This window comes from Botryllus schlosseri, chromosome 5 (assembly GCF_051294905.1).
Source record: "Botryllus schlosseri isolate E-star chromosome 5, Bs_hap1, whole genome shotgun sequence".
In the NCBI taxonomy this organism is placed as follows: domain Eukaryota; kingdom Metazoa; phylum Chordata; class Ascidiacea; order Stolidobranchia; family Styelidae; genus Botryllus; species Botryllus schlosseri.
Window position 1 is genome coordinate 21,442,658 of NC_137240.1, and position 26,312 is coordinate 21,468,969.

At 39.9% G+C, this 26,312-nt stretch overlaps 2 protein-coding genes across 2 annotated transcripts in view; both read left to right on the top strand.

The window, feature by feature from the left end:
* LOC145439855 (uncharacterized) overlaps positions 1-26,312 on the top strand; it is a 366,083-nt gene that overhangs the window by 185,047 nt on the left and 154,724 nt on the right. The gene's annotated exons all lie outside the window — the stretch shown is intronic.
* LOC145439952 (fibrinogen-like protein A) lies at positions 1,095-19,087 on the top strand. Its single transcript, XM_080317620.1, has 6 exons — positions 1,095-1,102; positions 3,794-3,834; positions 4,180-4,334; positions 14,931-15,027; positions 16,477-16,573; positions 18,632-19,087. Exons 1-6 carry the CDS (start codon positions 1,095-1,097, stop codon positions 18,957-18,959), a joined length of 726 nt encoding a protein of 241 aa, XP_080173746.1. The 3' UTR covers positions 18,960-19,087.

Consider the following 26,312-nt stretch of genomic DNA (forward strand, 5'->3'; position numbering starts at 1 on the left):
TAACTATTCTGTATATGTTTGAAGAAGACATGGCGCGTCAAAACAGTGCAGATATTACTCAAGCATCATCCGATGCTTCACATCAAGTAGAATCAGCAATAAAAACAGGAATCAACGATCTTTTAAAAACGAATGCTGCAATTTGACCAGGGCGTAGATATGTATTCGCTCTTTGCTGGCGGCATATTCTGGTCTCGCTTTATATGATAAATATAAATGTCAAGTGGCATTCATGAGGCATGTCGCGGTAACGGCCATAGTACCTAAATATATGCATATCTAATACATCAAAACAGGAGGTAAATTCCTTGAACATTTAGGCAAATCTTTCGAGTTTTCAGCAATTAATCGACATATTACATGATGCCTACCTAGTGAGTTGTTGCTAGTTTACTTTGAACTAATATTTGTCAGAGCAATTCCCATTATTTCCCCTAGGTCAGTGGTTCTCAACCGCGATCCGGTAAAGCCTTTTCAGCGGGTCCGCGATACCTCCTAATTAGCAAAATAGTTGATAAACCTATAATTTTCAATTGTTTTAATTGTAATTAGAGAAATCACGAGGCTATTTCGTCCCATAACTGCTTAAAGTTCGGGATCCACATAAATAGAATGACCATCATAGATGAAAGATTCTACGTTGCAAAGTCATTTTAATTGCCAAATTGCCAATGGCCTGAACATATTGTAATTTTAAGATGTTTCGTTAGGGTTTTGGAGAAATTTGTTTGCAAAAATCCATATTCTTCTGCGATATACATAACCGCTATTCTAGAATAACTAGATTTTCGGCACTCGTTCATATCATCAACGGCACAGATTTATTTATTATTCACCTGAATGATGGTTTAGCGAGATGTACCGTACATAAAAACCGTATATAGATCCTGTTATCAAGTTAAATTATGTTCATGCAGGCAAGTCTGTTACGCCACTATTATTGTAGTAGTGACTAATGCCATGTATGCATGCCTAAATTTCTGCATTGCAATATTGTCAAAAAATAGTAACCTTTGTAAAAAGTTCTGGCTAAAGAACCCAAGCATTAGCGATAAATGACACGTCACCTAGTGTAGCGCACGAAAATCTGAATGATGGACAGGTAGGGGGGGGGGGGATACAATCCCAAACGTCAATGAATCTCGCTTTAGAGATAAGCAAGAATACTTTGATCCAACTGATTGAACCAGAAAATGTGTAGTTGCATGACTCCATTTACTCCAACTCAAATTGGGATTATCATGATGTTTTACCAAGCAATATATTTTAGAGAGATCCATGTCTTTTGTGTGCGGAATATCAGGAAGCGTGGGCACTGAGCAGCCTCTAACAATCGAGCCAAGTCGTTCTAAACCGCGAATCTCGTTATTATATTCTAGCAGACAGCAAGTCTCACATCATTGGATTTGTAGTTCTCCTTGATTCAGTGCGATATAACTTAGGTGCGACGCCGCACAAAACATACAAATGCTAAGCGAGAAAAAACGTATTGGAATCACCGCCTTCAAATGGTGGTGAAAAGAAGTTGATATATAATGAGAAAAATCATATCTCAGCTCACACATTCGATTTTGCAATTACCAATTAGGAAGTAGGCTAGGTTATACTTATTGGCATTGCCTTTAAATCAGTAGTCTTGCAGTTATATATGTATGTATAGCTATGACTCCCGAGTGCATTGGGTTACTCGGCATAAGTTACAACGTCCTGGTAAATGCTTGTAAAGTTTTGGAGATATCAATATCAAATGTTTGAAATAGATGGTTTCGAAGATGATACTATCGATCGTATTCGTTGTTGGTGTACGAATGGCACATTGTGAGGTAGCATACCCATCGCTTCTGGAGATCGTCGACCGACACTGCCGCGCAGAGCATCATCGTGCGCCTCGATTCCGCACTGATTACTCTAATTCAGTGGTTCCCAACCTTTTTACACCCACGTACCATTTTGAGGTTTTATGCAGTGCTCGCGTACCACATATATAAGTTACGCGCATTTACACTACTTATGACGTCATACTCACGTATTTGACCCATGCGAGGTGTATTAACAAATTCTATTAAACTAGGCCAGGGATGTCAAACATACGGCCCGCTAGACGATTTTATCCGGCCCGAATAGCAATTCTGAGTACATTGAAAAAGATTATATTATCCATCACATCCACAGTAATAAACCAAATTACAAAGTCCGCGTTGACAGTTAAATATCTTGTATTCATCACAACGCATACGCAGGGATAACGCCAGATTATGACCAAAGCAGGGGTGGCCAACCGGTTTACCATTCACATTTCGACTACTCGTGTAGCCCACGGCCGCATTCCAGGGCATAATCGTAATGAACAAGCTGGACGCCAAATACCCAGGTTAAATTGTCTATGTCCATTTCTGGTAAACTTCGGACTAATCTGTTTAATGGTAGACTTACTATGCGCACCAAAATCGCGAGTGGTCACCGGTAATGTTAAGGAAGGGAGTGCTCATAGTCGCGCGATGCGCGAAAAAAAATCAGATTCACCAATGAATTTAGTCATTGATATTAGTAGTTTTACATATTACCATCAAACATTTATCCTTTTTCATCCCGTGTGATCAGATTCACTGGTATAGAGTTGATGTAGGGGTGTTTTCGAAAATTTAACGCAAGTTGTAAATTATGATGCATCTTCGGATGGGCCAATTGGTATTAGTAACTTTGTAGCAAGCTGTTATTTCTTGACCTCCCACAGGATTGTTAGTATAGTGAGGAGCACACGATTCCGAGCTGATATTTCCATGTGAGGCGCATCATTTTTCATTGATGTTCACATCTGTATTGTGGGACTATGATTGCAAAGGGTGCTACTATATTAAAATCGAAAAATGTAGTCGCATTGACTCGCGCGCGGCGCGAAGAAAATATCAAGATTAATTGAAATCTTTCAAGAAATCGGGAGTCAATTCGTAAATTCGAATTGCATGTCGACGGCCGCCAACACATACAAATTGAATTGCGTGTCTACGGCCGCACAAATTCCCTCTTACGGCCGCAGGTTGGCCACCCCTGGACTAAAGCAAAAAGAACACTAAAATATGTCTACTTGTATCGCCTATAATGCCATTGTATTCAACCGGACAAATATCGTATTTTCGCCAATTTCATTGCTCGCAAATAATGGTGTTGCGACTCGCTAGAATGAAACCCCTACGATCTGTGTATTATCTATATATGCTTGATAATAAAGTATTCCAGCGAGAAGCAATGGCACGAGGCAGCATTTTGGATTCCGTTGACTGGTCCGGCCCGCGAGCGATTTCATGACTTCGATCCGGCCCGCGAAGAAATTTGAGTTTGACACCCCTGAATTAGGCATTATCACTCAGGGTTGATGGGATGTATGGAATTGTTTTTTTCACCACCAGTCACATGAAGAACAACATAATGAAATAACAAAACATATTCAAAAGTCAATTTATTTAATGCGATGGCTGCAATTGTTTATTTTCCACTAGCTTGTCCAGGCGTGGTATACGTTTGCATACAGCGTATCGAAAGTCATGTATGGGCGCAACAAGTAGGTTTCGTTTCTTCGACTTGATAGTCATCAGGGATGAAAATCCTTGCTCGCATTCCCACGCATAAGGGAAAATTAGCAGCTGATGGGAAATGGCGTGATGCGAAGGCTTCAAAAAGCTCAAAATCAACCTCACCTGAACTAGTAACTCCCGTCGGTCGAAAAAAAAAACATAATCTACTCGCGTACCACCTGGAAGACTTTCGCGTACCACTTGTGGTACGCGTACCACAGGTTGGGAATCACTGCTCTAATTGATGCAAGGATACAATTGGGTAATACATTTTCGGTTTCAGCATGTTTTCGAAACTACAGAGATCAAATTGCACATGCGGTCGATACGTTACGCATAACGATGGCTGAGGTAGCAAGCATAACTGAATGGCAATCTTTTGTCTCAAATGCACATGATTTCACTGTCACAATAGCGTAAATGAATATGGTCGTTTGCTCTAAGACGTGACATATATTATAAATTTATAATATCGGTGTTCTCCACTGCGATTTGTCTGACTCTGCACAATTCGCAATATACACCTGTCTCCCCAGCTAGTAGTTTGCGGGAATTTGTCATCTGTTCTCAGGGTGTCTGTTTTTCTATAATCACTTTGTTTCATAAGCATTGGCGCCACAAAATCCCAGCAACTGCAGAGACGCCAATCAGTTATTCGCCCAATCGCACAACAGAACAGGTGGAATCTTCATTATTACCCCACCTGGGATTGAGCCTCTAGAAGTGTACTGTGACACGACAACCGATGGCGGTGGCTGGACGGTGAGTGGCGTGTGGGCAAACTACATAAATCTAGTTTGATAGGTGCTGTGATACACTAACTGACTAACATGTAGCTTTAAACAGTCGAGTAAGATTTTAACAACTTTTAAGCAACTTGGAACACATAGAATTCGAGTTTCTACCCTTGATTTTATATTTTAAGTCCACTTCGCTGATTTTGTTGCTGATGTCTTAGTTTCTGGAGAGATGTACGAATGTGGTTTATCATTGGAAGACCTGTGCACTGTGCATATACAGGACATAGTTTTGCGCATCCAGAAACCACTATACAGACAAGTAACGATACTCATGATCGGGCCATTTTTTGACCTATCAAACTAGGTCAAAATATTTTCACAATTGTAGCGTTGGGTCATTAAATTGTCAAAATTGTTTACAAAGTCAAAATTATTTTTCAACCAACATTTTGTTTGTATCATACATGTTTGCACTGTCGGTGAACTTATCATTTGACATTTTACAGCTTGTAGTCTACTTTATAGGCCCACCGTTGTAGACGGCCCGTTGTCTGCTCATTGTAAATCATATACGGTCAAATGAAACAAATAGGTTGACATGGTGTTTTGCTCAACGTAGCACAATATCCCAACTTAGGCAAAACTGCGTGGACATTGGTTTTATATCAAAAAGCGCACGATGAAAAATTATGATGTGGCCAACATTGTCAGAATGAAGCAACACGGCTTGTCACCAGCAGTGTACGGCTGTACGCCCATCGATCAACTTCAGTGCTACAAGCCAACATCTGCTGGTGTTAAACGTTCTTTCTCCATTCTTGGCAAGCTATACTTAGTACGACAAACACATTATATCCGAGAATGTAGGAAAGTAGCTTTCGTTGTATCACAACAAATTTTAATTATTTCTACCAATGCGTGATCTAACTACTGAAATTCTTCATGGGTCCAGATTTCGTTAAAATAAAGTTTTTTCGTGTAAAAATTTGTCAGTGTTCAAGTCAATCTACTTCGCAATGACGGACAGTTCTAACCAGAAATGAATATAAGTAGTACAATTCTAATTATATGTGCAAAAACACCTAATTTACATACATGAGGCAAATTTTGTCATAATTAAGTTTTGTAAGGTCATAAAATGTAAAAATTTTGAATTTTTAGGTCAAAATCTTGCGTTTTTCAGGTACAAAAATCGCCCTGCTCATGATACATGCATTGAAGATGCCAGAGTTATATACAGGCCGTGTTGTTTTTGGCATTTCAGAAGCCAGATGCCAAAACTGCCAAAAATACAAATTTGAAAATGCCAAAAATAACACGGCCTGCCAAATAGTGTATTTCGTTCATGGTGTTGTGTTAACAGGACCGCGTTACAAGCGAGAAGAGCGTTTGTGAAAGGCAGGTTTCATAATCTGGGTCCAGCCCACCCATTAGGGGCGAAAGCATGGTGTTATAAATGGTGTGGACACAGCGAGATTGAACGGCTGACTGCATTTGGTTTACGTCAAGGGTCGGCAACCTACGGCCCGCGGGCCGGATCCGGCCCGCCAAGCGAAATCGTCCGGCCCGCGACGAAATGATTAGTTACCACAAGAATACGGCCCGCCGTTTCGTAATGAGTTCCAATCTGCAATGCAGCACTGCTTCGAAAAATGTCAAAATTTATAATGTTTTCTTTCTCTTACGGATGATGATTCCGGAACATGTAATTCACGCACCTACGGGGCTCGTTCACTTTCGGACCAAACTCAGTACAGCGTTACGGAGAAAAAGGGTTTTTGGTCCGAAAGTGAACGAGCCCCGTTCTGGTCCGGGCTCGTCATATTCCGATTTTAGAATCAGGCTGCTGCGTGAGTCGCAGAATACCACTTTTTAAATGTTAATCACCTTAATAGCTCTCAGAGAAACGCAGAGATACCGCAAATGTTACTGGCGGTACTGAACTTGAATATTGCTCTCAGAACCACATTCACCACAGCAGAATCCATCACCTCAAAGATCCCCCGTGTGCCCCCATCAAAGAGTTAACGGCACAATAACAAGCACAAAGAGTAGGCCTATCTATGCAATCCTAAAATAATAAATAAAATACCGCTAATTGTCTGTGTTTTGTATGATTTGATTTTCTCTTGTCACTTTGTTATGACTACCGGTGTACCGGTACAGCTGTTAGCAATCCTTTTTATTATTGCATTGTTACGTCATATTTTGCCAATTTGGTTTTAGTATGTCTATATTTCAGTAAGCTCTTCTTGTGTCGCTAACTCCTGACAAGGCGCACGCGATGAGCCTTTGAGTCAACATGTTCCACTGTAATGAATGCAGACCCAAAAGCAATAGTAAAGATAGGCCTACCCCAAGAAGCATTGCTTTGTCACGTATATTTCAAACACAAGAACAACGAAACATATAGCACTTCAACTACAAGAAGCTGTTCGGCATTCCAAGCAATATGCGTTCTTCTGAAGTTTTCTGTGTCTTGGGCAAACCCGTCGGTTGCAAGTGTCACTGGCAAAACGGGTACATGCTTTGTTACGTCGAGATGCTTGCACGAGTGTATGAACTGAGAAATGAAATAGCAACTTTCCTTGAAAATACAAACATCGCCGACTCATAATCTTGTCATCGAAAATGGGTATCTAATCTTGCTTTCGTAGAACATTTAACGTGACATCTAAACAAATTGAATTTGCAACTTCAGGGGGAAACAACTAAATAAGTTCACTTTCCTATACTGGAGGAGAGTAAACCTAGTACCAGCACTGCACATTTGTAACTGTGATATACCAAATTTAATTAATGAATTTCCAACCGCTTTTCCGACATTCATTCTGTACAAAATAAATTCTGACTACCCAGTACTCCGGTTAAGTGGGCGCCAATACCATTGCCAGAAAATTTCAAATGGGCCCATTTGAAATGCCATGCAGTTGAATTGAATGACAAATTTCATACAAAGAGCATATCGCTGATTGACTTTGACAAAGAGTACGTTCTTGAAATGGGTCTTCATCCCAGCTTGACCAACAATGCAAAAGAAATAGCATCGACGTTTGGTAGCACGTGCGCATGTGAACAATAGTTTTCAACAATGAAATTCACGAAGACCAAGCTAAGATCACGTATCCCAACGCACATTCTGAATATGGCCTGATTCTAGCTTCATCTGACTTGTTGCCAGAAGTTGAAAATCTATCACAAAGCAAGCTGCGCCGAGTGTCACATTTATCCTGCGTTGTTAAAGTGTAAATACATGTGTTTTGCTCTTTTTGTGATTTGTATGATTGAGATTGCAGCATTGTAGGGTAATATACCGACGTGACTGTTAACTATAGTATTAAGAAAAATTCCGGTCCGGCCCGCCAAAATGTTGTGCACCTGAAATTTGGCCCGCGACTACCAAAAGGTTGCCGACCCCTGGTTTACGTCATACTTTCCATTTGTCCAAAGACAATTTTACGACCATTTTTGACCGGCTTGTCGAGCGCTAAATTTAATAAAACGGGGATCAATGAGAAGCTGCCACAGTACCGATTATTAAAATATAAATTATATACTTCTCATGGAACTGGAACCCCCAAAATCAACCAGGATTTTTGCATTGTGATCGAGTTGAACATTGTGACGCAACAAACTGTCTGGCTATTTCTGAGCTGCATAGTCTCGTTTTGCCAGACAGTCTTGTTGCATCAAAGTTCTTAAACAAGCTAACCTTCAAAGGACTCTTCCATGCGAGTTGGTGTTATTAAAGCCACCTGAAGTGACAAAAGTCCTCCTAAAATATATCGGTAGACTGTAGGAGAAATGATAGTCGGGATACTAAATAGAATGTGTTGAGAGACAACACAGGAAACTCCCGGAAAAGGATCGGGAAGAAAATTCTTTCTGCGATGAGATCGATGGCACTGGCGAAGTGATCTCTTTTCATGATGTATGGAAGCCAGGGTTGTAATGACTCGAGTCATGACTCGACTCGAGTCAGACTCGAGTCACGATTTTCGGATGACTCGACTCGACTCGAGTCATTTTCTCAAAATACGGAAATGACTCGACTCGACTCGAGTCAATCTGTGTATTGACTCGACTTGAACTCGAGTCATTGCGCATGACTCGAAGCAAGTCATTGACTCGAGATTCATACGGCCAAGACCGACATTTCATTGTAATTTCGAAGCCAACACACTATTGGGATTTCGTTTGTTGGTACTGGTGCTTGAAAATGCGACCAGAAACTGCTAAAAGTGAGGAAAATTGATATATTATAAATGCGAACCATTCAATATCACCAAACAGAGTTAAAAAAAGTTGGTTTAGGAAGACTGGAAACTGAGCAGTCAAGACAATGACTTGGACTCGGACTCGAGTCATAAAACCATGACTCGGACTCGATCCTCTGTTCGCTGACTTGGACTCGGACTTGACTCGGTGGGAATTGAAAATGACTCGACTTGACTCGAGTCAAAAATATAAAAATGAGATTGACTTGTGACTCGAAGCCTTGTGACTTGGTTACAACCCTGATGGAAGCCGGTTCGGCCCTCCAAAGATTTTGAAGCTCTGAAAACCTTTTGTGGATGACTGGCAACATTCTTTCCCTCAACGGCTACTGTAAAGGCCGATATTTCCCAGATTCGCTGGGCGAGAAATGAATTTAGGAGAAACTTAGCGGACCTGAGTTTGGAAGCACTTACAGTGCAAACGATTAAGTCTATTCAACAGCTGTAACAATCATCTGTTGAGCGTGTTTGTTAGGCTTTTTTTTGTTTATTGGCACCGATTCCGATGGATATTGCACATTTTGTGGTTTCGTTTGATATTATTAACCTATGAAATCGTTAGGTTTTTTCTTCTTCTTATTGTTTGTTGGCACTGATTATACGTGGATGCTGCACATTTTGTGGTGTCTTTTGACAAACTAGCCCAAATACAGCGTTTTTGTGACTAATTCGAGTCTGAAACTATCTATTTAGAGCAGTGCTCTTCAACCTTTTTCGACGTGGTACACCCTTTTAACGTTTGCTCAAAACTCGTACACCCCTGTTCATTAGGGGTCTTCAAAAATGACTTTTTTCCTCAAATCGTACTGGCTACTTGATAAAATTGTTAGGTTACCTAACTTAAGCCTACACACCAAATTTGGTTCAATTCCAACCAGTAGCCGCATGGCTACGGGAGAAGAAAGTTTCTATTTATTATATAAAAATAAATAACGAAAAATGTGAAATTTTTCTGTTGTCTATAAAAATGATGTTCTTCAAATTTGATTCTATTCCAACCAGTAGAAGCGGAGTTATTGCCGTCAAAAAAAATTGGATTTGAATAAAATAGTATTTGGTCACAGAGTTTATTCGCAGCCAGTTAGGCCGCCCGTCACGCAAATTGGAATTTATTTCGTGTCAGCCCCAAAACAGCATGACATTACAAACGATAATCAACCTAAATTTAACAGTATTGGGGAGGAAGTAAGTAAAGCTACTGCTGCAGAAGCGGTAATTCAGATCAGCGATGATAGCAGGCGCACCAGCCTACTGCGTATCAGGCCTGCCTCACACCACACACAGTCGATAGTAGCACATGAGCTGGAAGAGATGTCAGTAACCTCAGATCGTGTGCCACTATACACAGTCTATTGTCGCTAATTGGCATCACTAATAACAAAATACTAAATTGCAAATGTATGGCGAAAGATAGGATATAAAATCGGCATTTTAAAACAAAAGGGTTTCGATTTCAACATGGAAGCTGTTTCGACCCTGGCTGGCTACGTCACTTCATTCATGTGCATTGCGGTATTTATTAACGCCGGGTAGGAAGTACCGATTCAAGAAGTCTGAGCTATCGCGGCGGTTTCCTCAAAAATCACTTAAAGACAAATGACTAAAGCTCAGACCTGGGCAAAGTGCGGCCCGCGGCAAAATGCGGCCCGCGAAGCCATCCTGTGCGGCCCGCGAAAGGTTGCTTGGAATTCTTAACATACAACCTGCTTTTTTTAATGATGATGCGTGGACTAAAATTTAGGCTGTATCAACTTAACAGACAATTCGTTTGCTTTGAAGCCTGTTCATTAATATGTCACGACTACGCTTCCTACATTCCTTTCATGCGTACTCCAGATTCAAAATAAAGGCATTGTGGCTAAGTATGAGCAACAATTAAATCCATAAGAAATCACTCTTTCCGTAGTTTAGGTCAAACCTTCTTAGTTGCGATTGTCACATTACGCATTATATGGTACGAGTTTCAAATCGTAACGTGAGGCGTTTCCAAATCTGTAGTTGGTAAAACCAGTCAATCAGTGCTCGCGACTGCTATATGACTCATCATCATCATCATACCTAATATCTATCACCCATAAAGGATGAAAGTTCATGTCAAAAAGAGGAAATCGAAAGCTGAAATTCATAGAGGGTTTAGCGCACTAATATTTGTATACTGGAGTTAGGGGTAGACCCGTCATTTTAGTTTTTGCCAATCATGTCGGTGGAAGTAAGGGTTTGAATTATGACAAAAACACAAATCTCTCGGTCAAGAGATGGCGAACTTCAGGAAAACTGCAAACTTCGCTCAACATCAAGGCTATTCGAGCTGCACACTACTCGGAATACAGCGACCAAAGCGACCAAGCTTTGTACTATCCCATATACATTTCAGTGCAGTGGCTCTCGAACTGGGGGCCGCGAAAGCATCTGAAGGGAGGCGCGAAGCCGAAGTTAAATGTATTTTTTTTCGCGCCCCGCGCGATTTACTCCAAGCTCATAGTATAGTTATTGCTCTGTGTATTGTCCAAATTTGATATTATAGAATTCCCTCATCAACAACTATAACCTTCCATGGCATTAAACCATCCGTTGGATTGGGCGTGAACATTTTCACTATCATGAAGCGGGGCGTTCCTAAAATAAGTTCGAGAACAACTGTTTTAGTGTCTTAATAGAAGAACGTCGATAGGGGTTTAAAAAGAGTTAAAAACGTATCATATTTAACATTGTTTCGAATCCTGACGGCAGATAGCTATTTCATTAATTAACCGCCACGGTTTCAACCGTTTTATTATTATATATAATAATTGCCCACCCCTGCTATAGCTGAACACATGTTTGTTAACTGCATACTTTCCAACACCAAACGGAACCATTGGTCTATTGCCGACGGCTAAATGAATAGGAGAAATATTTGCTTATGACATCACAATCAAGCGGTGTACAGTAGGGTTGTCCATAATTTGAAAAATCTTACAAATCCTCGGTTGTAATGTCTTATTCGATAGATTATTGATAAAAAACGACACTGAGCCTGAAAGCAGCTCACAGAAAGGCCGTTAAGATTTCGTGCAAAGCGTTTGAAAGTAGCTGCCGAAGAATGGGCGTGCCACCGACCACAGAACGGCGAGAAGACTAGTAATCAAGAAACCACGGCTCTTGATTGGATAATCGGCTATGCTTCAATGACCACGTCAGCAGCAGCTTGCTGATTAGGTGAACAAGGAGTCTGCTACTGGCGGCGATTCTGAAAGCGCATTGTAAGTAGGTTGACAGATAATGATTTAGGATTGATTCAAGGTATCTTGAGGTACGAAATACATGATGTACAAACAACAGCTGCTTCACAAAAACGTCTAAAGCATGACCGCTTCATCGTGAAGGAAACCGCTGTAGCCTATATATGCCTTGTTTTCAACGAGGGAAAGCATAGGCGCTTATGCAAGTGGCAATGGATTCCTAGTTTAAGAAATAATATATCATTATTGAATTCAAAGATAAAGCTTAACAATGACACTATAAGTTAGGTGATCTTATTGGGCTCAGGTTGCCTTACATAGTTGAAGTTTTGAATGCTCTAGCGATCGGCTGAATCAGACGGTTAGGCTTAGCACTCACCAGATGTTTGCAGCAAATTGAATTCACTTGTAAATGTTTTCAAAGTCCCTAATGATGTCGCAGAAACGAGGTTTAAATGCAAGCACAGGCCCTGCTTGATAAGATATGCAAACTATGTTGGATACTATGCACTATGCAGCATTGTCTGTGTTTACCTTTACACCCCTTTTCTGCGCGATTATTAAGGAATTTGGCATATCATATCCAGCATATTATGTGCTTACTTTTACGCCTCTTTTCTGCGTCATCATCAAGGACTCTGACAACACGTGCAAGTGAATACATTTTGATGCAAGCATCTGACAAGTGCCAAGCATAACCCGCTGATTCAGCCGACCCTTAGAGCTTTCAAAACTTCAACTATGTACTACAACCTGAGCGCAATGAGATCACACAAACTATAGTGTCATTGTCAAGCTTTATCTTGTATTCAATAATGATATATTATTTCTGAAACTAGGAATCCGTCGCCACTTGCATAAGCGCCTATGCTTTCCCTCGTTGAAAACAAGGCATATAGGCTATACGGCGGTTTCTTTCACAATAAAGCAGTCATGCTTTAGACGTTTTTGTGAAGCAGCTGTTGTTTGTTCATCATGTATTTCGTACCTCAACATACCCTTAATCAATCCTAAATCATTATCTGTCAACCTACATACAATGCGCTTTCAGAATCGCCGCCAGTAGCAGACTCCTTGTTCACCTAATCAGCAAGCTGCTGCTGACGTGGTCATTGAAGCATAGCCGATTATCCAATCAAGAGCCGTGGTTTCTTGATTACTAGTCTTCTCGCCGTTCTATGGTCGGTGGCACGCCTATTCTTCGGCAGCTACTTTCAAACGCTTTGCACGAAATCTTAACGGCCTTTCTGTGAGCTTCTTTCAGGCTCAGTGTCGTTTTTTATCAATAATCTATCGAATAAGACATTACAACCGAGGATTTGTAAGATTTTTCAAATTATGGACAACCCTAGTGTACAGTATTACCCAGGGATATCTAGAAGTCTAGGAGTTCTAGATATCCCCGAGTATTACCTTTGAGATAACATCGTACCATATTGCTCATTAACCTGTGCGTCACCCTGTACTGACCCATAAACCTGCCTTTGTGATAGCTAGCCATCGGCTCATTGTAATTCGGATCTGGTACACCCCTGTACACCCCATCCGAGTGGTACACCCTTTGCAAATTCTGGTACACCCCGGTTGAAGAGCACTGATTTAGAGGACGATGCCAAAACTGCCAAAAATAAAAATCGAAAAATGCCAAAAATAAGTTATTTTTGGCAGTTTTGGCATATGCCAAAAATAACACGGCCTGGTTATATGTGAACCCGATTTGACTCAGCTCTCGTGCTGGGTGAAATCGATTACCATGTGTGATTCAATTCTCAATCGAGTATTGGGTGTCGAGACGTGTATTTAAGTATCACACAGTATGACATCACAACGGCTGTGGGTCGATCACTACATCACAGATATGTTTTTTTTCGGTAGCGTGTACAGATCTGTAGCACATGCAGACATGGGGTGATTACTTCATGAATGGAAGCGGAGTTCTTGCCGTCGAAAAATTTTGATTTGAATAAAATAGTATTTACGATGAGCACAACTATAATAAATGAACCAAAAATCTGTCACCGTAAATACTATTTTATTCAAATCCAAATTTTTCGACTGCAATAACTCCGCTTCCACTGGTTGGAATTGAACCAAATTTGGTGAGCATCGTTTCTATAGACAGCCTAACACTTTCATGGGGTGAACAGAAAATTTTCTCCTGTAGCAAAGCGGTTACTGTCTGGAATTGAACGAAATTTTGTGTGTAGGCTTAAATTAGGTAACCTAACAATTTTATCAAGTAGCCAGTACGATTTAAGAAAAAAAGTCATTTGTGAAGAGCCCTATTGAACATAGAATCGAAAGTATAATTCTCAATAACGATAAACATACAGTTTTAGGAGTCAAAAAATCACCTCTCTACTACTCGAAACGAATCATTAGAATTACTCTCGTAAGATTCTGGCAGTAGAATCATTATGTCCAGCCCAATTAAACATGTCTCGACGCCATTAGAACGTATTAAAGCAGATTATAACTAACCATTATTGCCAGAGATGTTGAACATTTGCAACTATGGCAATGGTGATCATGAGCAAATCAATAATGAGTTGATGCGATATCCCTTGATTAGGATGGTCGTCATTTATCCAATGTTTTTTGTTGTTGTTGTTACTGCGTATGACAAAAACCATTTGGAATTTTCTATATCATGACTTGAAATAAAGGGCTCTGATTCAAAGCGATTCGAATCTACGGCAAAAAGATTTTTACGAAAACCCTAGAAATATATAGCAAACAAAATATCAATCTTCTCGGATCAGTTATCAAAGCAAATATGAGGCAAAGGAAAATGTCATCCTGGAATACTTGCCACGTGAGAAAGGAGGTTCTGGTTTATCTATCATTCACACATGCTGTTGATGGGTGATTATAGTGCTCACCCTACCAGTAGATATTTCCAAAGGCATTAATTTTACCGGATCTTATCTGCTTTCTATGCATGACCATCTACGTAAAATCTGAATAAAATTGGGTCCGTAGACAAAGCATCACCTTCACGTTAATTGCGCAATTGTTTTCCAGCATGTTACTATAGTTCACCACCCAAAATAACTATATTTAAAATACCAAATTCATAATAGTCACGAGGGATTGAAAACGCACCCGTTTTACATATAGGTGTTCCAACGCCGAACGGATGGGGGTGTCGACTTCGAAAGGAATTGGTACGAGTATGCTAATGGATTTGGTAACAGACAAAGAGAATTCTGGCTCGGTAATATATATTTCAACTGTATATCATCATTACATGAGGCTACGACAGTTAATTCAGGGGAAGATCACTCAGTTATGAAACAGCTAAAAGCAAAGACTAATCCAGATTCAACTGGCATACCAGATCCAAGTCGTAATATTTCGTAATGTTTTGTTATGAATTAGTATGCAATAGCACGAGCTAGGGATGGTGTGAACGTGAAGTTCACGTTCGCGTTCTGTGTGTGAACCTCGGAAATTAAGAGGTTCGGGTTCACAACAGAACCTTGGTAGGTTCTGCACTGTGAACCTATTTCATATATTACTATTTTAACTTCATTACAACATCTTTGGTTCAAATGTATTGAATTTCAAGTGCGGGCCACTCTCTGCATGGCGCTGGCAGCATTAAAAATCTACATTAAACGAGCATGCACCTTGACAATCTTAAAAGTTTGACTTGCTTTTTTACAAAAGTTTGCTCGAAATATCCAGCTTTCCGTTTGTGAATATTTAGTGACTCTCTGATGTTAGCTTGATCCGCAATCACACAACATCACGAGCGAAATACGTAGTCAGCGAATGATGCTTATTCAACCAACCAAGAAGACTGATATCGTTTTCTGATGTAAAAATTCGAGAAGGCGTACGGGGTCAATCTTGACTTCATATCTTTACTGCATCATTAAAACCAAATCCGTGCGATTTAGGAGTTGGCTACCGCTGTATAACTTCTTACTTGGGGTAATATCGGTAGCAAGTATAGAAACCCATTTTATACTCTGCTCAATATCAATGTAGCAATACACAGACACCGAATACCTTGTCCGGTGTGGCTTGAACAGTTAAGGGGTAAGCGTATATTCCTTGGTATGTGCTCGACGAAATTGTTGGCAAAGCGACGGAAGATATTGATTTTATGGGAGTATTATATCTTTTGATTGACTCAGTTGATACATTTAGCGACGTTTAAAACGCCAATATGTACTTCAGCATTGTTGCATTATGGGGCCCAAGTCGTCGCTAGGTATATCAATATAGGCTATCACTTCAGTGAAAGATAGAGTTGTAATTAGCAATATGACGTCACGTGACGTCATGGGGCTCACGTTCGTGTACACACAGAACCTTTCAAAAAGGTTCGCGTTCACACGAACCTGAACCTTTCAGAGGTTCACACCAACCCTAGCATGAGCCATACCAGTTCCAAGACACCATACTTCGTGATGTATCGTTATGTATTAGTGTACTTTCATTAGCATTAGATATAGGAAGATACACCCCGAATTTCATAATTTTTTCGGAAAATATCCAGGGTTGGTGTTTATCGAAGGTGCCTGACAAGTGAGTAAGGAAATCCACTCGTATATATATCGGCATTATCCGCATGCATCACTTTTGTGACCGCATTATACTTTCACAAATTTTGATAAGTAACCTCAATATTGCTGACGGATTACATGCCTTTCAGGTCTCGAGAATATTCACAGCTTAACAACTGATGGAGTCCATGAACTCAGGGTGGACATGATCGACCGGAATGGACAGCATTACTACGCGAAATATTCGTAAGCAAAACTTGCCGATCCCCGTCTACATAATTGGGGTCGATTGTGCAATAGCATCTAGCGATAGTGATATGGCAACAACTATAACAATTAGTTATGATGTAAGCGTCCTAAATGTTGTCGGTTAACTCCTAATAAAGTTGCTGTAAACTCGACCGTGTTTCACTGATCAAATTTAAACACAAATCCATTCTTGCTCTTCATACTATACGCTCTTTTTATAAGATATTGTCGGAGTAGCAATCATGGTCCATAAGATGGCACTTTGCGTCTTTCGAATGACCTTACCCACGATAATGTGACCAGGGCGAAAGTCCACACTTATGATCTCTGAACACATATTGTTGATAGATTTCTAATATATCTGTGATCAGGTTACGCACCAAACATTGCTGGGTGGCTCATAGAGTCTTCGGCCCCCAGTAGCAATTTTGCACCACCGGATCGAAGTCATTTCCGGTTGTATGATGAATGCATAGCTAACGGTGCTCATTAGATTGATCAAGCCCGTTACCGGCACAAGCCCGCAGTATAGTCGGAAATAAGCCAAATATATATTTACGACCGAACAGCGTGATATTTTACGCCAAATTCGCGAGGATTACTATTATATTTAATGATATAAGTTCGAAATTCGGGCAATTTTCATCAAAAACGTTAAAGTTTACAGCAGTATCTATATAACAGTTCGTTAATTAACAAAATGAACAGGTGTGAAGGTTGCTTTGCGAAAGCAAGAATCTGAATTATCAAGGTTCTCGGTTCTGGTCACACATGGCAGCGTAAACCTATGTTCGCAAGATCCCCAATAACAACTCTTATCCCTGTTATAAATGAACGACGAACCTAATGGAGAGTATAGTTATTTTTGGTATTCATGGTATATTTCGATTATATTGTTTATTTTATACCGAGCCGATACTACTTATGATTCGTGATCTTCCGAGTTATAGAACGGTCCACTTTCGTTCTGGTCTTATGTAAGACACCGCTTACTCCAATCATATGTCGAGGAGGATCCTAGGTGAATCTCGAACAATTAGGAAGAAATTCTGTAGTAGCCCTCGGTCGGACTAGTCCAACATAACATAAGATACCATTATTTGCTGCAGGCAATTATTATGCGCGGTAAGTAGCCGAATTGGGAATGCCGTGGCTTCAGGTCGTGTGTACCGCCGTACGCAGTGAGATTTGGGTTTAAATCGAAACCCCGTCCTTTTGAAATGTCAGTTTTACGCCCAGTACTTTTGGCAGTGGTTGTTAAGGGGTGGCCTGTGGAACACAGGGCGTTCCCTGAACCAGTCTCCGAGATTCTCTGGAGGACAATACACACATTCAACTTATTCATATGATTTCTGAATTGTGATGATACTCTCGTCTTGGCCATCATTGACTGCAGACATTTAGGCTCAATCTGTAGTCGAATTTTGGCTGTTGTGGTGGTATGTCGCGTGCAGGGGCGTGCGCATTGGGGGTTTGGGCCCGAAAGCGAAACCCATTGTTTCTGAAATGCCGATTCCATCTTCAATATTTATAAGATCATTTGTAAGTTAGCAAATGAGTATCGCCCCTGCGTTTTGATCAACCATGCATTACGATACCACTTTTACACGGTGAACTCTCAGATTTGTCACCTGATATTTGAATATGAACAGCAGATATCCAATGAATATTCATTATGATGTTTTCCTTTTGTATTGAAATAATATTTATTGACTTTGTTATTTTAAAGCTCTATTGACGGACAGTTTATTTTGCGCACCGGCAATCTCTAATAATGTATTGTATGTCAATATAGATGTGTAATGCGGTAGATTTTTTGTTTTTATGACCAAGAGAAAATTTGGGGTTACGCGAAAGCTTATTATGTGTAGTCTAATATCAAAATTTATTAACAATTCCGACAGCCCTTGTTCACGAATTGTTGTTGCGAAGTTGGGCATTGCAACTACTAGAAAGCCTTTGTGCGGCCCGAGTCTCATAATAATACAGTGTATATGTAACCTGCTTTGTCAGAATGATTGCACGACCCCGCTGGCATTTCCTAAATTTCTACAGGTCCTTTCGTATCGAGTCTGCGTTGGACAATTATCGCTTGAGGGTGAGCGGATATACAGGCAATGCAAGGGCCTCGTTGTCATACCACAATAACCAGCCCTTCTCAACATACGATAACGATCACGACAGCTCAGGAAACTGCGCGGAATACTGGAAAGGAGCTTGGTGGCATAAAGCTTGCTATTATAGTCATCTCAACGGGAAATTCACGGGATCCGATGGCAAGGCGTTTCAATGGTGGCAGAAGATAAATCCAACAGGTTGGAGTCATCCGAGTCGGGCGATACTCCTTCGATTCTCAGAAATGAAGTTTCGAAAAGTTCAATGACACTTGAAACAGCCAATCCAGTTTTTGTGCTTTCGATGGTGACAATCCTGCCGATATACAGGAGAGCTGCACATGAAATCGAAATATACAAACGCATTATTAACCTTGTAAATATAATCATATCGTATGTGTGTTTCCGAATTTGTGTAAGTCTATGATTACCATGAAAGATAAAATAACTCAAATTATAAAACGAATTAGCAGCGATGAAACCATCAAGCCATTTAGCATAGAATTTAGTCGTGTATGACAACGTTTTTGCTTATAGCATTCGCGAATTTTTAGCCGGAAGAAGGGGATTTCTTCAATACTGGGGCATGCGCAACTGAGGAATGTCCTCTGTCTTTAGACATACATTCACGGCAATCAGTAACCTGTGAGCATATATTCGCAGATATGCGAATTGTCTTTAGCAATAATCCAGTATGGATGTGAATTGAGGTTTACTCGATGTGAGTACGGGCAAAGGAGGCATTGCAATAACGTTCTAAAATTCTTTGGATTACCATTTATGAATAATATGGGATGGTGCGAACCCCTGAAAGGTTCAGGTTCGTGTGAACGCGAACCATTTCGAAAGGTTCTGTGTGAACGCGAACCTATGACGTCACGTGACGTCATATTGCCAATTCCAACCCCTCATTTCAGTGCCGTGATAGGCTATACAAGATACCTAGCGACGACAGTAGTTAGTATGATCGGTCGCGAACTAGCGTTGTGGCTTATGGGCGGGGTGGTGACGCGCCTGAAAACCGGGGGTGGTGATGCGCCTTTTTAGACCCCCCTCTGGGTGGTGATGCGCCATGTGTTCTTACGGATGCGGTCGTGATTCGTACTTTCGGGTATAGGCTGGGGCGGTGATTCGCCGTGAAAACTCGTGGTCGTGACTCGTCTTTTTTGCTATGGGCTGCGGCGGTGATGCGCCATGTATTCTTACGGGATATGTGGTGACTCGCCATGTGTTCTTATGGGTGCGGTCGTGATTCGCACTTTCAGGCATCTCTCGCGTGGTGTTGAATAGTCACCAACAATAACCGCACAAACGGAAACGTGGCTTGTAAGAGGATTATTACGCAGTGCGTGCGACCTATATTCCGAATGACCTGCGCGCTCAATTATTTCCCGTCCAGCTGTGTGCTACTATCGATTATTACACTATTCCATTCAGCGCGAAATAGTTTGCTAAATCTAGGAATCACTTCCAAGATAATATTTTGGTAATTAGTTTACTGCAGAGCCGGCGTAGACGGTGATTCGAATATCAACAATAACCGCGTTCACAAACTAACACTTCAAAAATGTGTGAAATAGTTTGCAAAACCCCAGCGATCGCTGACAAGATAATGGCTCGGGTGACATGATAACGTTACAGGTATAGGCTGTGGTGGTGATTCGCCATGTGTTCTTATGGGTGCGCTCGCACGTCGTACTTTCAAGTATAGGTATCTCTCGCATGCCGTATTGGAAACTCGTGTTGGCTCGCTCACGCGGTGAAATTTTAGTAAGCAGTTTGTCACAGAACTTGATTTCGCTGGTAAGATTTAACAAGTAACGAATTACAGACCGCCAGTGTCGGTAACTTGAATAGCGACAAATTGTCACTTATTTCCGCTCTAACCCTAATCCTCTGTGTAGTGAACGCTTATTCAAAAGGGTGTGATATAATTTTAAAATCCGACGACCACTCACCGGATAATGCTTCAGACATAGCAATCCCTCATGCCCGCTCACAAGGTAATATTTCGGTAATTAGTTTGTCCCAGAACCATCGCAGACGGTGATTCGAAAACCAACAATTTGTCACTTGCCCGCGATCGCTATATGTTTCACGCCTCTCGAATAGTGGCTGACTTTAGTTGCGTGATAAGATCCATGAAAATATTCAATCAATGTGTTAGTTTGTCAACTTGAAATGTAACTCACTACACAAATCAAGTTGAATCGTATTTGAATGTATTGATTCGACCCAACTCAAATCCTTTGACAAATCCTATTAACGCGATCTGTTGAATAGAACGTAACCTGAATATTACTGACGCCAACATTCACCCGCATGGGATCATTCACACATTCCACGCCGCTGTTTTAACACTTATAGAATCAATACCAACTATCTCTAACCCGATAATATTCAATCATTTTGGTAATTTGCCAACTTTAAATCCATTCGCGGGATGTAATAAAGGTAAATCCAAATAATCCAGAATGAAATATTTGGACTTTGACATTGCGCGAATTGAAATAGGTTTGACAAACATGACTACCAACTTTCACCCAGTCACATTTCAAGATTATACTTTGAAACAATCCTTGAAACTGACAACTCTATTCATGACTCCGTTTGTAAAATAGAGTTTCAGAAATACCATCGCGATATTTTAATGTGTTACTACACACAATCGAATCAGTCAATGAAATACCACCTGTTGTAAATATTTCTAACTTGACAACCACTTGTGCATACCGTGATCAAGTTGCGACGCGATGAGTTAAATCGGGATATTTCAATCTATTTGTCGAAACCTTGAACAAACTATCAGGTTATTTTTTGTTGTAATCGAGTGAACGGAAATAGTATTACGTCTCAACATTTTAACATCTTCCCATACACAAAAAAGTAAAATACAAAAAAACCTTGTCAAGTCAATCCGTTTGTAACTTACCCAACCAAAGCAAAAAGTACCCTTATGAAAAGTAGACAAGACTACGTGAGTAATCACCACAATCCAAAATCCATAGCAAGTTCGGTTGCATTCATAGTCCACCAACTCGTATTTTTATTCCACTGTAAAAGTCGTTACTATTCCGCAAGACAAAGAAATTACTATGTGGTATATTTTGTAAGACAAAAGTAATTACTTCTCAGTGTCGGCAACTTGAGATTAACATAATATGTTTGAGTATACGAGATTTGACAGTCTGACCATCGTAGCCGAGAATTCATTTCTTACAATCGAACACAGGTGTTATATCAAAAGTTATCATACTGTAAACATAAGAATTGACACATTGATTTGACGTATGTAATAGTTGATCACGACTTGATTATTAAATTATTCGCGTTAATTAGACCCGGTGTTGTGTTGAAAGTTATGACAGTAACAAACTTTTCGGAAATGTTGTTATTAACATATTGATTTGTAAAACTATACTTGTCTGAAATATGTTCTTGATTTGAAAGATATTCCGTGTTGGTACAAATCACTCTGCGTATTACGGATATCAGAAAATATTTTACAAATGTAATTGTTTCCAGTACCCAAGACTAAAGATGTAATAATTCCAGTATTCGTACATTGAACACCCGATGCAAAATGCTTTATGATCCCGATTAACAGCGGGTAATTGAAACGACGAAGTGTAGAGTCAGTATATCACAATATCGTTACTATTGAATCCAGCAATTGATACGATATATTTTCGGAATTTGTGACAGAGAATTGAAACATACGCACTTTACAGAGTGTGAAAATATCACTTTGAGTATCGAGTACCCTTCGAAGCCGGCGATCAATTCTTAATCATTTCAGTAACTCCCCATTGTGCGTGCTAAATGTAAAATATTGCGAGGTTATACACTCTAAGACTTTGATTATTACAAAAGTAAATTGTGATATGTTTTTTGGATGCATCCAATTCAACTAGAAGTGTCTAGTGCCCAACACTCGTAACATCAAAAAAGTACTTGCTACACTGCTATTTGCTAAACGTGTTTTGCATTGTTGTTCATTTCTAGTATTGATTGAAATCGTTCTTGAACCCTCAAATAATAATTCTCGACATGAAACCAAGCCGCTGAAAGTCGTTACCATCACGAAGAAACAATGTGTACGATGATTGTCAAATGTATCCTACCTGACCAGCAGAAAACAATTTTCACTCACTCGAAATGAAACCAATGTGACGGTCTCCATTCGATATTTTGTGTCAAATACTTTGCAATGAACACATTTGAGTGGTTGAGCTTTACATCATCAAGCTGTTATTTGTAAATAAAGATTTCGGTAAACTTGTAAATGTATCGTTTAACTAACCGACATTTAGTGATTGGGGAACATACCAAACGATACACATCCATCTCCGAAATACTGCGTTGATCTTAATTTCCATCATCGTGATAATCGAAGTACATTTCTTTCGAATTCGTAACAACCGGCGTTTCTATGACACGATAAATTTTTGACGAGTTATACTTAGAAGATTGGTTGCATATCGCGAAAAATAATATACCACTCATATTGATACTGTTACTCCATTGATCGATATTTTCAAACGAGTAAAATTTATTACTTGAGTTTCTCCGCTTAATGTAAATGTAAACTCAGCCGTCTTTTAACATCCCAAAGACATTGATAAAAAGTAGGCAATCAAACGCCACAAGTTTAACTTTTGTAGGTTGTGTATGATTACCCCACATAACTCATTTCTTACCGAAGACATATGAAATATATTCATGTTACACGAAAATATTCGCTCATGCTACAAACCCGTACAATGATTGGTGGTACTTTCAAACTGTTTCGATACCTCAAGAACTTTATTGTCTGAATGGTTGGTCACGTATCTTAATAATCAAGTAGTTCAACACAGAACTAGTATTAACAGAAACATCAGAGTTGTTTACACAAAAGTTTGTATGCGTGCAGTATCCGAATACCATGTGTAAGTCGAACACAATTGCGGTATCCATCCAAGTTTAGTTAACACAAATTCATTACAACGGAGTCGCGTAAACTTTCGTGAGAGAAAAGCATACCCACTTCCCAAGGGTTCTGTCAATGTCATAACAATAAACCAGATACTCCAACAACAAAGTACATATGTTTTCTAGTCACGATCCTTACATCTTTCACATAGATCAATCTACTTTGCTAACGAAAAGTGCTGAGTCATCACATGATTACCCTCACAACAAAACAGCTAGAAGATATTATCATACAAAAATATTCCTAACCCTTTGCGCACCAGTGACAAATCATACGACAAACATTTTTTGTGAGTCGAATTGTTGTTCAGTGTCAAGTCTATCTGTTGAAACGTACATTAAAACAACACAGTCACAATTCAATTAAAACCACGAATCTATTTTCATTTCGTCACAAACAGAAAAATAAAGTTTCTTTCCCCCAACACATACTTGTAACCAATCGCTTTCATTAAACACACAACTCCATAAAAGTATTTACTTTCTACAACATAGACATTCCGATGTAGTCAAGAAATATTTTTAATAATCAAAATCATCGATTTCTGTTCACGGCGTTAGTGTGTGCATGTCATACCTGTGGGTCCCGTATTAAAATGGACACGACACGACTGAATGTAAGGGGATAGAAGTCTATCGCATCGATTTACACGTGGTCTTCGCTACGGTTTCAAAAAACGAATCATCTATTTTGCATTGATCGAGACCGAGCGAACCAGTTACATGTATTCGCGGTAATGATTTTGCTTGTCATATGCGAATGATAGGATTGCTACTCCGACAAATCAAATCAACATACAACAATCTTCTGACGATCATAATAGCAATTTCATTTTCCGCCCCTTCGTAACTGTATACGCACGAAAAGTATATTGTACAACTCGGTAACTACGTTTAACAAGACCAATCACACTACCAGTGTTGAACGCAAGATACCTACCCAAGTCAAAATATCATACTGGTTCGGACAACTGACGTTTACCTGTGTAAAATTATCATTTTCACTTGGAGGTTCACCGTTACCTAACTAAAATACCATTGTCCTTTGGGGATTTATCGTTTACCCAGTGCAACAAACCCCTTTTCACTTGGAAATATATTTTTACCCTGGATAACAAACCCCTTTTCACTTGGAAATCGATTTTTGCCCTGGGTAACAAACCTTTTTCACTTGGAAATATATTTTTTCTCTGGGTAACAAACCTTTTTCACTTGGAAATATATTTTTTCTCTGGTTAACAAACCTTTTTCACTTGGAAATATATTTTTTCCCTGAACAACAAACCATTTTCACTGACCAACAAACCATTTTCACTTGGAAATAAACTTTTACCTAGAGTAACTAACCATTTTCTTATGGAAATATATTTTTGACTCGAGCAACAAGCCATTTTCACTTGGAAATAAACTTTTACCCAGTGTAACAATACATTTTCACTTGGTCATCTAGCTTTTCCTAGAGTAACAAAAACCATTTTCATTTTGAAATCTGACAAACACACCTGGCAATTTGGTATTTGTTGTATTGACGATAGTTTGAAATAGATTACAACGAACAGTGACGGAAATATACACGGACTATCGGTTTCAGAGTATACCCCCATCAGTCGTATCACATCAATATCATCGATTAACCACATACAATATGTTCTTGTACACCGAAATGCATGTTTTGGAAAATTGGACAATAGACTTCGGTAGTTCTGTGATGTCCGGGTTCGTGCTTTGGATTTTCCAGAGTCAAAATGTCTGAATAAAACACCTCCTCGATGATGGTTGGTATGTGGATAACGGTGTTCGGAAAACGGTTGGATTTATGTCACCCATCGCAATAACAATTCCAGGTCGAGTTTTACCCCGCATGTTTACTATATTGCGTCTTTATTGATCAATGTATGTCTCGACATTCAGTTTGAAATCGGAAACCCTGATAAAGTATGTAACCGGATCCGGATATCAACTCTGAATCGATAAACCAATGAACAATATTCAAAGTAAACATGTTACACCCTGTGTTTCCACGAAAAAATACCATCCAGACATACGTCGCGCTTGTTTGCCCACACCAGTATACGCGTAAATGGAGGTGTGTGACATTGCATGCAATGTGTTGGTATACAAACATCGGGGAGTAAGCCTTCGATCCACAGACATTATCATAGCCGGTAGTTTTGACGTAGATCGAGTGCCATCACACCCGATAACAATGTCATACCAATAAGCCACATTGCAATGACTCTGAGTCAATCTGAAGTGTGACATACAGACACAGAAACATCGAACCGTAACATGGGTTATTCACACGACGGTGAAAGTGAACTATACAGCATATACCAATAGAGCGTTCAGAGTCGAATATGCGAACCATGCACAATCACATACCCTGGTTTTTGTTGGATATGTACGAAGCCAATAAATCGATACATTTCTTTCCCTTCGATGTCAATAATACAATCGTCAATCCAATTCATCGCTTGAATGTGAGGTTCGTCCGGTGTAAAATCCATGTCAAATAACACCAAAGTGTGCCTTCCGTGTTTTATTATTCCCACCGACGCTTCTTGTCTGTGTCGTAACACTATGGTGCGGGGAGTCGAAAAACGGTGGATTGTGAAACGGATTGACATGACCAACTGAACCAACGTCAA

Excerpts from the sequence above, each read along its gene's own strand:
- LOC145439952 (XM_080317620.1), top strand. Across the intron at positions 15,028-16,476 it reads ACAAAGAGAATTCTGGCTCG|GTCTCGAGAATATTCACAGC; the intron begins GTAATATATATT and ends CATGCCTTTCAG. Across the intron at positions 16,574-18,631 it reads CATTACTACGCGAAATATTC|GTCCTTTCGTATCGAGTCTG; the intron begins GTAAGCAAAACT and ends AAATTTCTACAG.